The sequence below is a fragment of the Macadamia integrifolia genome, unplaced genomic scaffold (assembly GCF_013358625.1).
Source record: "Macadamia integrifolia cultivar HAES 741 unplaced genomic scaffold, SCU_Mint_v3 scaffold_180A, whole genome shotgun sequence".
Classification (NCBI taxonomy): Eukaryota; Viridiplantae; Streptophyta; class Magnoliopsida; order Proteales; family Proteaceae; genus Macadamia; species Macadamia integrifolia.
Genome location: NW_024870632.1, coordinates 72,940 through 85,939, shown reverse-complemented (window position 1 = coordinate 85,939; position 13,000 = coordinate 72,940). Strand labels below are relative to the sequence as shown.

The 13,000-nt window shown below is 41.6% G+C and overlaps 1 protein-coding gene across 2 annotated transcripts in view; it reads right to left on the bottom strand.

The window, feature by feature from the left end:
• Nucleotides 1–6,346: 6,346 nt before the first annotated feature.
• Nucleotides 6,347–13,000, bottom strand: part of LOC122071057 (beta-glucuronosyltransferase GlcAT14B-like) — a 12,097-nt gene continuing 5,443 nt past the window's right edge. For both annotated transcript variants that reach the window (XM_042635322.1, XM_042635324.1), the window contains exon 5: nt 6,347–7,356. In XM_042635322.1, coding sequence (XP_042491256.1) covers nt 6,857–7,356 — 500 coding nt within the window. In that variant the 3' untranslated portion in view covers nt 6,347–6,856. The remainder of the gene's footprint in view (nt 7,357–13,000) is intronic.

The window sequence follows — 13,000 nt, the reverse complement described above, 5'->3', positions numbered from 1 at the left end:
GAAGGTTTGGAACCAGAATACATACATGGGAAGAATAGAGAAAAGACCTCTATAGGTTGGGAAGGGGAAATCCACACTTAAAGAAAGTGGGTGGGAATGCAAGATTTTGTTATGCACCTAATGATTCAAATATCTTTTGAAATAGGGAACCTAAGTGACAGTGTGAAAATTTTCTTGAACCCAAGAAGTGAACCTACTAGAGTTGAATACCAAGATGAGTGGGTGCCTTGACTTATTTTATGGAGTGTTTATTTAGTTATAATCTTTCTTGTGGCACATGCATATGATGTGTGCATATAAATATTACTTTTTTTGGCATTGGTTGTGAACAGAGAAAATTGCAACAAGTAAGACAGGTAAGTTGGGACATTGGGGAGTGCCAGCATGTAAAGTGTTAATATGAATGGTGGATGTTGATTGTGCATGATATAGATATTGTGGGCTAGGCTATCACCACCCAAGTGATACAACCCCTTGTCAGTACTGACTAATCCTAACCCATGGCTGCTTGATCAGCAGTACATTCTGTGGTATGACGAACTATACCCAGAGATGGATAGTAGCAGGATACGATGTATTGTATGTTTGACTACCCAGGGTTACTAACCTATGGGTTAGCCAGGGACCGAGGTTACTCTCTGCCACTGGTTGACTACTGCCTACAACGAGCTTGTATTCCTGAGGCCCATCGTACAGGGTAGGGAATACCACCTACATTGCATAGCCCTAGACCACTGATTTTAAACTTAATAATGGAATAGGAAGTAGTGTAATGTTAAATGAATCCATAAACATAATATAAGGTGTAGAGCATGTATTGCATCATTTGTATTGTGTGAACTTGCTTTCCCTCATCCCCAACTGAGCATGACATGCTCACTCCTCTTATTTACTTCTCTAGATGACGGGACCAGTGTTTTGCCGAATCCCAGCTCTGCTTATGAGACAGTGGCCTTGGATCACTTGGTCTATTTTCCAAAGGATGAGACCAACCATGGACCCAACTGTGGATATGATGACTATGCCTATGGAGGCCAGTACTTCTGTGGAGTAGACAATCTGTTCTGATATATCTTTTTGTGTATATACTTCCACTAGAAAGCACTCTGATGTATATAGTTACTATTGACATGTTGTGATTTTGTGTAAATATTCTTTTGGAAATGTATATATAACTTTGTCTGGATAACTATAATATAATGTATCACTTAGTGACACTGAAAAATGATGTAATATATCTCTGATGGACTGTATATATCATCATGAACCCTGATTTATAGCTGTATGTTGTGGTGTTATGAGCTTCCCTAAGTTTAGATCCTGGGGAAATAGACTGACTAGATATGATGAGGTGTCCATTGCCGTATACCTTATCATAACTGGTGGCAGGGTGTGACAGCAGCGGATAGGCTTGGATTTCCTTATGGAAGAACATGGGGCCATGACAAGCATAGGGGAAGAGACAGGAGGAGGAGGGCTAGGGGAGATAGCTGTAGACTGAGTGGGGGGAGGGATGATTAGTCATAGAATTAATGGTAGGAATAATGAGGGGGGGGAATCAATCAAAATATGAGCACAGGCCAATGGGGTTACCAAATCTATATGGGAATTCACTGGAGCAATAACATTGTTTAACCACTCAAAGTCAGAGGCCTGCGGGCCAATGATAGCACTTGTCGAAGCATAGTAAGTAGCAACAGGAGAGTCAATGGAAACATCTTCCAAGGTAAGAACCGAGACATAATTGCGCAGCCTAAGTAAAGGGCCATGATCGGGGCGAGCAGGACGCAGAAGGAAGCACCATGTCCTAGACAAAGTGGAGGGAGAGGGGATGCTAACGCCTTCAGAGGCAGTGGTAGACATGGCCAAGAGATCGAGTTGGGATGAGGGAGATGTGCATTGAAGGTTCGCTATGGACGGAGGTCGATGGAGGGAACGAGGATCAATGCCAGAGAGGAATGCAAATTGGTGATGATGCCTTCAAAGGTGATTGCAGACATGGTAGTGATGGTCATTGTTGGTGCCATATAAGAGGTCGTAGCATGGAGGGCAACAATTGGTGGGGGCCAGATGTTCATAAGGGCCGCATCCAAGGAGTAGGTGACGGTAGAGCAATCGGGCAAAGAAGGAGGGAAAGGTAGGTATAAGGTTGGGTTTGGGTCAAATGGGTGAAGGTCATGGGCTAGGGTGGTTAGGTGAAAAGGGGGAATGGTATAGGAGTGGGCTTGAGCCGAAGGTCTAAGACAATTGGTTGGGCCTCGAGGTTGGAATGTGTAGGACTGGGCTGGGGCTAGATGTCCAAGTAAGGAGGCGGCTTTGTCAGGTTGGAACTAAGAGGAGTGGGCTTAGGCTTTAGATCCAAGAGAGGGAGTTGGGCCACTAGGAAGAAGGGGAATGGATAAGGTTAACGTTGAGGGACCAGATTATGGTAAAGGAGGCTGGGCCAAGAAGGGCTGAATTGAGCAAGTGTTGGATAAGGAGGAAAGAGAAGAGAACACGAAAGTTAGCATGGGCCCCCAAAAGGGAGAGGGAGGGGAAGTAAAGGGGGGACTGAAGGTTCTATCGATAAAGGAACAGAGGAGTTGGACTGGGTCAAAGGCATCGGGGGCTGAGACGGGTCAAAAGAAGTTTCAAAAGAAGGTAAGGTCGAGTCAGGTAGGACAATGGAGTGTTTAAGATTTAAAAGTAACTACAAGTGTACGGATCATCGTAACTACGAGTCGAACACAAGGAGGCAGCCACTTTATTTTTAGCTTCTTCTAGTAATGCAAAAGTGAACGGTTTGATGATTGTGATCTACTTCTAACTACCGCCCTAAAACATATGCATCTAAAATAACGTCATAACCAACACAACTAGGGAAATTGGAATTGCAATTGAAATTAAAAACCTAACCATTTGCATCTAACCCCAACCATTCATCATCTAGGAATTTAAATACTCAAAGTAAATAAATAAAAAGTAAAAGAAAAGTGTTGAAATAAAATAAAAGGGGAATAAAGCTAGAGAGAGGCACACAAGTAGATATCTCTACTTAGTTCGAGGGATGCACCGCCAATAGTACGAGCTTCCCTACTTGACCAGAGAATAATCTTATAAGCGCTTTTCTACTTGGCTTTAGGGAAAAATGATGCAATATAAATAATCAAAGTAAAAAGATGGTTCCATGGCTAGAGAGGGTCAAAGCCAACACATAGTCTAGCCAAGGACATTGGGGGAAGGGAAAACACAAAGTAAAACTGAAAATTAAAATCCTAAATTAAGAATGAATGGGTAGTAAGAAGAGAGAATGAGAGGGGCGATGAGAAGACTTATGAAGAAACTTACCTACCTGAACTTCAAATACTTGAATTAAAACTTGGTAAATTTGAGATACCACCAGCCCTAAAAATCAGATCTGGAATTAACCAAATCAAAAATTGCTAGGCCTGAAGAAAACAAATCTTAAAGCGAAACTTGCACTTGAACAGAGATGCTTCGAAGCTTGGTTCTTGTCACCTAGATCTAAGCCTTGAACTGGAGAATTAAAATTATTACAACTTGAACAACTTGAATAGCATAAGAGTAAAAGACATTGCATTAATTAAATAAAATCAATTACAAAAGTGTTTAAAGCAGAAGCAAAGAAGAACTAGAATTAGAGCTAGAGCATAGCTAAAACTAGAGAAAAAGAGAGCAAGAGAAGGACAAGAGAGGGACGCCCATTTCTCCTTGTTCGACTCCCTTTTTATAGGGAATAGGGGAGAGAGGAGGACATCCAAGGGTGGATCCCCTTGGACAATTTTGTGTGATAAAGTGGAGGGAAGAGAGAGGAAAAAAGAAGAGAGAAAATAGGAGAGAAAAGGAAAGAAAAGGTTTTGATTGGAGGGTTTCCAATTTGGACTAGATTGGGAGAGATAGGGAGAAAAAATAGGAAGCTTTTTATTCCCCCCCTTTTTCTTTCAAATGTTTGCAGCCTCTCTTGGACGATTTTTAAGATTTGGATAATCTTCTAATTTTTGTGGAAATCCTGTCCATGCCCTCGACTTTTAAGTGGAATGTAGGAGATTGAGAATCTTCAACCAAATCCCCAAAAAGTAGGAGATCATGTGTTCAGCACCTAAAGGAGAGAGAAAGTGGAGCCCAATGTGGGTCCCTCCTACTTTGTTGGAATTTGGACTGTCTCTTGTACCCTGGGACAATTGCAGAAGGGTTGGGCCTACATCTCAGTTCTGTTCTAGTCCATTATTCTTTTTCTGGCCCGAAAAGAATAATCACATGTATGGGTGCCAAAACGAATGTGTACTTCTAATGCAACACGTCCATCTTGCTTAGAATTTTGTCTCTTCATAGCTATGAAAAGAAAATAGACCTCTTTACGTTAAAATTAGAGATATGACGTCTGATAGTTTCTATGGTCTTTTAAATAAAAAACCTATAAAATGAGAGAAAAAGCCAAGGTAGCTACATTCTAAATATGTAAAAAGGCATGCCTTACTACCTAAGATTTCACACATAAATGTGCTCATCATGGAGGTAGGGGCTTTAGAATCAGAAAGCGATAGGGCTACATTGTCAGACCCATCCTTATCACAGTCGTCAATACCAATCTCAGAGGCAGAGCACATCAAAGGGGGAAAGCGGTTTTGTCCAGTGGTCTGGAGGAGGTTATCCAGAGGATCAAGGGCAGCAAGACAATCATTGGGATCAATGCTTTCTGAGTCATCAGAAGGCTCATACGGCTACAATAAGGATTCTGACACCGGAGCTGCTAGTAGGCTCTTCTGAGGTGAGCAGCAACAAGAGAAGGGGAGTGAACTCTTGCTGGGTTAGAGATTAACTGTTCTTCCTTGATTTTAGTAACATCGGGGGTCTTGGAAAAGCAACGAGAGGATTGGTGGCCGAACAACTTGCAGGTTGTGCAATGAGGGGGCAACCATTCACAATGAACTACTTGTTGAAAGTAATGCTCTTCCTCCTCATAGATGGAAATAGAAGTTGGAGGAGGGCAATCGATGGAGATTTTGACACAGATGCCGGCGAACGAGATGCGATCCATTATCTTGGTTCGAAGGTCAGAGTATAAAGGTTTTCCAATGATAGATCTGACTATGCTGAGACCCTTTGCGCACCAAAAATGGAGAGGCAATGAGGGAAGAGCGATCCATATTGGGATGGTTTTGAGATCAATCTTGCTAAGGGAGGTGTATTTGTCCCATGGCCTGAGGAAGATTGGTTTTCTACCCACTTGCCAATGTCCAGCTTCAAGAGCATTTCTCTTGTCGGAGAGATTTGAGAAATTAAGCACGAACAAACCTTTATCCAGAATGAATGTGGAAAGCCGGCCTTTGATGCGCTATTGCTTAGTCAAGGAGGACTTCACTATGTGGAAGGGTGGACGACTACCCAAGAATTGGCCAATAAGGCAGTTAGCCCATTTAGAGATTTCTGATTGAAGAGCACCCGAGGGGCTTATACCAACAGGGAGGTTGTTGATGATAGAGGGTGGGATGAAGTGTAGAGTGACTCACCAGAGGGGAGAGGAAGGAGAGGGGAAGGAGCAGGGGGAAGAGGCAGAGGCAATAATGTTCTAGGGCTTAGGGGTGGAGGAGATTGATGGAGAAGGGGTAGGCGAGTCCAAAAAATGCTGAGAGTTGAACGAGATAGATGGAGGAGGGGGCTCAAAGGAGGCTAGAGTGGGGTAGAGGAGGGGGGGGGGGGGGGACGTCACAGGTAGGGGAGGCCCCACTGGAGGGGGCGCAGGGAAGGGCTCGGTCATGGGGAGGGGACGGTCAAGGGGAAGGCCGCTGAATCTTGTCTTGAACTAGGAACAAGGTCAAAGGATTTTTTTATTCAAGATCTCTACAACTTAAGACTCATTGCTTTGTAATGGTTCGCATGATCCCCAAAACCATGAGTGGACTAGTTTTTTAGGGCTTCAACGCACACACTTTGCATAGGTGCTGGCTAGATCAGGGGTAGCTAGGCATTCTTTTTGTATTTGGGACCTCATCCCAGGGTGTAGGCTGTCTTGGGGGTACCCAACCTTGATGGGTTGGTGCTGGTGTTTTTATGTATCACCACTGTATCCTATCTTGAGAGAGAAAGAGCCTGCAATTTGATTACTCCAGCTAACCGGCTCTAAACACCACTTGCCTTACATCTGCAGCTTTACCACAAGGGCTATAAGTAAAGCAGATGGGCCACCAGTTTTGATGCTTGAAAAAGGCATTGCCTTGCTTCAGTTCTGGGTATGCAGAAGGCACTGACACCACCTGTCAGGTAATTCAGCTTTTGTTGCTAAGAAGAATAATTTCCGTGAAGTACTAAGTTAAACAGAGATTATCACTACGAAAACCACAAGATGTATGCAGTCCCGAATCCACACAACTGTGTTCATCAGTATTATTTTGTCTAGCCCATGTTTTTCACTAAAATTTTGTTGAGTGTTACTGCAGCCGGATAACAAGTAGTGAAAGACGAGCCAAAGATGGCTGGAAAAAATGTCAAAACATTAGGCGGATTAGAGAGCCAAGGATGGATAGCACAGTCGGCCTTAATTACAGAGTGGCTACCCGCGTTCCTCGGCCTTTCTCCAACAAATAAAATAGACCCCGGGTGCCAGTTACATACTGTCGCTGATATAAGCAGGTCATCATTGATCCTAATCAAAATGGAATTACCACACTAGTGATGACAATTCAAGTCCAATGCCGGAGGGCATCATGAAGTTGTCACAGGTCCCACCTATAAAATTGCTTACCATGCGACAACGAGCCCTGCTGGTACCCTTCCATTGACTAATCCTTCAAATGGAAAACTGGTATTTGCTGAACCGAAAACTTCCCAGCCTTGAACAAGAATGCTTTCATGCACTTTAATGACACTGGTTTTCTTTAAACTTTGAAGACAAAACTATACTAGCCATAAGTCTTGCAAGCCTCTGTGCTCCTTGTCCTGGTTTAAGGCGGGTCGGGTCCCCCACCTCAGAGCAAGTGGGGTTACCGGAGCACCATCCACCCTGGACAAAGCTCCCAGACTTCCGGTGAAGGAGTTCGGTGTCAATCTTATCCAAAACATGAGAATCTTGTTTGAATTTTCTGGCAAAAGGAGCATTGCTACGAATCATCTTCGTAGTATCATTAACAGTGAGGGTGTGTGGGTGTTGTTTAGGAGGTATGTCCCATGAGATGTAGTGCAAGTCATGGTTAACTGCAGTCTGTGCATACTCTGGGACATTGCAGATGACTGTGTGGAAGTAACCTTCAGGAGAGGACACAAAGTTGGTGTAGTACATAAGGAGAGTTCTGGGTAGGTTATCCCAACCCCATATGCAGTACTCCACAAATGCCCGTGACAGAACCATCCAAGCTGAACCTGCAAAAAACAAAGGCAACAAGATCATAATGAGAGACTAAGATGATCATATTCAATGTAAATTTGACGTCTCAATAATTAGCAAATTTTACTCTTCATTTTTTCTTTTGATAGAACTTAGCACCAAGTCAATAGTTACTTTGAACCCATAAAACAGCAATTGGTTCTAAATGGACTCTTGGGTCTGAGAAGAAGGACCATGGTTGGATTGCTAAAGCTAGTTTCCACCAGTTACTGCAAGCTATAGGGCTGGAGGCCAGTCGAAAACACTTTGATTTGACAACATACCATCCAGTCTGAACAGTTGGATTCTTCAAACTGTCAGAACTGGACAGTCAGACCATTGGGCCACAAGTACATGACATCATTGATGCAGATAAATCACCTAAAGGGCTTCTTTTATGAATGTGTTGGGCCTTCAATCCCATGTGTTTTCACTGAAATGGACCACTTTAATGAGCCTAAAATATGGGTACAAGGTAGGTATATGTGTTTTCCTATTAATATTATGTTTTCTTTTTCTATAATTAGCAGTAGGATTTGATTTCATTGTCAGAATAGGTTTTGAATTCATAGTCAGATTAGGAGTTTGATTTAGTTTTCTACGTAAAGTTTGTAAGAGCCATTGCTTCAGATACGATTTGATGATAATGAAAGTATGGAGTTTCTTCAATGCTGCTGTGGGATTCAGTCATGGTGTGAAGCCTTATGGACAGGGGATTCTGATCCATTGGTGGGAAGCCATTGATCTTCTCTCTCTCTCTCTCTCTCTCTCTCTCTATATATATATATATATATATATACTTTCCTGCTAACAAGGTACTGTTTTATCTCATCCATAGATTAATCTTATTATTCCTATTTCTTAATCTCTGTTTGAACTAGTACATCAGTCATCACATTATCCTATCAATCTTCATATTCTGTTTTCTGTTTAAACATCATTGAGGCCTGAGATATACTAGCTGCGATGCTCTGTTTCTGAACTGTTTACTGCCATATTTGTTTTGTCAACTGAAACAGATTTTATTCTTCTGTTAGTGGTGAGACTTGAGGTGTTCAGGAGTGTCCGACAACTGACCTTCGATTAGGGTATCTCCCTAATATGAGGCCTGGTACTGCTGATTTTAGAAATCTCCTGTTTTCAGCATATGTTCTATTTCAGATCTGAAGAATTTTAAATTACTTTTAATCCAGCCTTTTGATTTAATTTATACTTTGGGAGTTAATTACGAATACTAAGAGTGAAACTCAATTTGAGTTTTACCCTGATCTGACCTTCTGATTTAGTTTAATTTGAGATCACCAGCTGGCTGTATATGAATTTTAGATTTGATTAAATCTTTTAATCCGACTATTCAATCATTACCATATTCTGAAGGTCATCTCTACCATTTATTTGCGATTGATTGTCCACGTTTGACCATCATCTGAGAAGGTTGACTTTTGTTGACTTTGTTTGGGATCCTGTCCGGGAGGTGTATGGCTTGAACTTAAGGTTCATCCTACCTACCTCACATCAATAATTAAGGCATACTTGAAATTTTATGTGTACAGCCAATAATAACACCCACACCAGTGTATTTGGTGCTGTGTTGCATCATATTGTTTAACTTATATAAAAAACAAATGTTGGGGCTTTTACATCAAACAGTTTGGACTGTTGTTAGACCAAATGACCATGGACTGCCAACTACAAGCTAGGATGATGTTTCTTTGAAAACATTGTTGTGTAGTGAGTCAAATGTTCGGCCTGTGTGTAATGGGGGATAGGTAGGATGAACCCTAAGTTCAGAATTATACATCCATGTAGCAGGATATCAAGAAAACCCTAAACCAGAAACTAGGTCAACTAATAAAGCCAAACAAGTCAACATTCATGGATGGGGCTCATATTTTGGTCAAAGGTGGATGTTTTCAGAATAATAAAACCCCAAAGTACTGAAATGATTCAATGATCAGATTGAACACAAAAATCCAAACAGTAAATCTGAACTTGAAAAATAAGAATTTAGGATATTTTCTATAATAGAAAATCAGAGGCTTTGATCAGGCCCCAAAGCTTGGTCGAAGGATCCTCTTGGGTGGTCCTTCAATGCCTCAATAATATATGAGAAATCTGATTGACAGATTCTCCAATACAACCAATCTCGTTTTAGCAAAAGAGGCTGCTGCCAGGTTTATCTTGGACTCTTTCCAGAAGTAAGAGCATATAAACAGTACTTACTTGAGAAGGAAAAACAGAACATAGAAATGAAGGATATGACCTTTGGCTCCAAAAGTAGGCCTAGACCAGAGTCCCACCAATCCCAAGGATTTCCCACCTTTAACTAAGTCTCACAGGAGCTCCTAATGTAGGAGTCTAGGCTGAAAAGGATCAAAACTGGCTAACCTACCGAAATCCAGAATCGCAGTGACTGAAACAATGCATAGACAAGAGATGGATTAGTTAATAACTAATAACTCAAAACCAAACCAATGGATGGAGCTGATATTATAGTCAAAGGAGGGTGTGCTATGCTGAGTTGTTGCTGAGAAATCCAGGTTCATTCAATGGGGGGATGGGGAGCAAAAAACTGAAACAGAAAATAGAAAGTAAAGAAAATTTATTACATCATGCAATGCAGCAACCTAATGTTCTTAAGATCTGGATTGAAAGACAGGCTAGGGGAGGAATAACATATCAAATCCTCAAGTCAATCAGAAGGCTAGATTTTCTGGAATTAAAGGCTAAATGTCCAAACATGTTGCTGTCAGAAAACCCTCTTGCATGCACTAAACAAGCTGAATAAATGTCAGAACAGATTAGAGGATTGAAGAGCAATAATAATCAGTTGGATGACAACAAATTAGCACAGTATTACCTGGATGTGAGCCACGATAATGAAGGAATATGCTGGACTGATATGAATGACATAAAAGAAAAGAAACTAAAGCAGAAAAGGGATATGTAGGCATCTCACCTACTGTAGAGAAGGTTTCCCACGTCTCTCTACCAGTACATCTCACCCAAGCTCTCTCTCACAGCACCTCACACAGCCGCATGCTTAACAACCAAATTCTATTCATTACTCAAATTCGTTGGGGTCTGTAACAGCACCTCACCCTTATTAATAGCACAACTGCCTTGATTACAAAATTGGAAGCTCCCTTTGCTGTTGGAGAGCATTTACAAAATAGTTACTGAATTCTAATTAATGGTATTAATGTCTAGTAGCTGAAATAGAAACCAAATGAAATTCTAACATTGTCATTAACTAAATAACACAAAATAGAAACTAAACAAAAATCTCCTCCACCCAAGGTAGTAGTGATGGCAGCTTGAGAAACTTCTATTATCCTCAACGCAATCAGTCATCTAGCCCCTTAGAATGTGCTCTCCATCGAACCAACCAAGAACTAAGGTTTAAGATCTCGCTCTCACATCCCATCTCACTAATCCAAAAAAGAGAGATCTCACCAAATCTTGACGAGATCATGTATTTTTTCCCGGTTGACTCGGTGGTTGGTCTCGGTGGCTATATGGTCTTTGTAGCCCCTAAAAGTTCGTATTTACCCTATTTTAGGCCTTCAAAACACAATGGAAACATCAATTTTTTAAAAATCAAACCTAAAATTGTACTTTGACTTCGTACCCTATGTAAGTAGTCTCCGATTCTTCGAACCTTAGCCTAGTATGCTCTATTCCACAATCCACATTCCACAATCAACACATGATGCAACATAATCATAAGAATTTAAAAGACGTCATATGTAAGAAAAGTAACTCCAAATGTGGATAAGGAGGTAATATTCTCTACTCTTTAAGCTTCAATGAGTATAGGAATGGAGATCCTCAAGCAAAAGCACCAAAATCCTTACTCCTCAGTGTTTTTTCTTCAAAAATTGGCGAGATCTTGGTGAGATCTCGGTCGAGTTTTTGTACAATTTGTATCTCGCCATGCATCTCGTCTTGCCTTTTTGAAAAAACGAGATATTAGCGAGATCTCACCGAGATCTTGAATCATGCCAAGAACCAAACCACATCAGAACTAGTAAACTTAAATCTAGAGCTAGTTTTTGGGCCTTGTTTCTGAGGCCATACTTATGCTGGAATCTGTGATCTACATTAGCTCCATTGAGGCAAAACGATTCTTTCTTTTCATAAAAAATGTGGGGGAGCTCTTAGGCTCTTAAAACTTTAGAGCAGAGTAATCCACTAGGAAATTGAAAAGAAACGTCAAGAAGGAACTCTCCAACGTGGGGGGGGGGTTCTATTGTGTCGTAACTCATAACTACTATTACAATAGCTTAGAAAAGAACTAAAAATAATTAAAGTAACTAGCCCATGATGTGCGCTGGTGGACCCAAGCCGGCAGAACATAAGAAAGGCCATTAAGGCTTCCTTGGTAGAACATAAGAAAGGCCACTAAGGTCTGTTTGCCTTTATTCTTCTTCGGGAGTATGTTATGAACTCTCCTGCATCAACACTCCCCCACTTGAAAGCATTCATCCTTGACGAATATCAAAATGACATGTACTGCTTATAGAAGAAGTTAATCTCATCGCAGGAGGCGAAAGAGTGCCAGAAAGAGAACTGCTAGCGGAGTCTGAGGCTTCATCGCCTGATGTGCCAACAGAGTGAGAGTGACCAGTCGGGGAGACAATGGACTCCTCCAGACACACGTCAGATTGCAGAGCAGAGAATCTGTTGTGATCGAAGGATAGAGATTCTCCATGGACCAACGGAGGAGAGGGAGAATCCATGGTAACCCTGGTAACTTCGGCGACCAGAAGAAGACCAGGACGTCGCCTGTTATGGCACCTACTCTTGTCTATACTCGACTTGGAAAACAGAAGGGATGTCTACTAATATCATCAACCATAATCAAAGGTCTCTTTGATGGAGAGGACCTAAGGAATCAAGAGTTTGGGCACTATAGATCTCAGTAGCAGGAGGCTTAGGCAAACAGAGAGAAGTAACATGGCCAAAAACCTTTCAAGAAAGGCATTGGGTAGGTGATGTAGATGCACACCCATGGACCGATCCAAACCCACCTGGGTATCCAAAAGGAGATGAGGCCAATCCATATTTGGTTACTTGGTCTAGTAGGATTTTAGTAAATCTTATTTATTCGGGAATATTATGTCATCTTTTATAAAAAGTAGGATACGTAGGAGATATTAGTTCTTAATTTATTTTAGTTTCTCAAATTGAGTTAGTTTCCATTTTGGAGTCTTTTATTTTTCCTATTTAATATGCTTGTAACCGACTAAGTAATTACAGATTGAAGAAAAGATGAATTGAATTGAGTGTTTGTGAAGCCAACGGGCGTCTGTGCCTTTCTCCTTCCCCCCCCCCTTAGTGCAATTTCTCCCTCTCCCCTACAACTCTGAGACCCATCTCAGGGAATTCTTCCCTACCCTACCAACCCTCCATCAATTGGTAAAAGAGCTGAAGGATCCCCATCCCTATCCTTCCCTTACCATCTCCCTATTTTCTGTACTTGTTTCTGCAAGACTGAGAACAGATATCCAAAAAAAAAAAACTAGCAAAACCCATCCCTGTTATCAATCCCTCCCCTTCACAGACCAACCACCGCCTACTCTTTCCCTTCACCATTGCAATCGATCCCTCCCCTTCCTCCTTAGGGTTTCGCCAGCA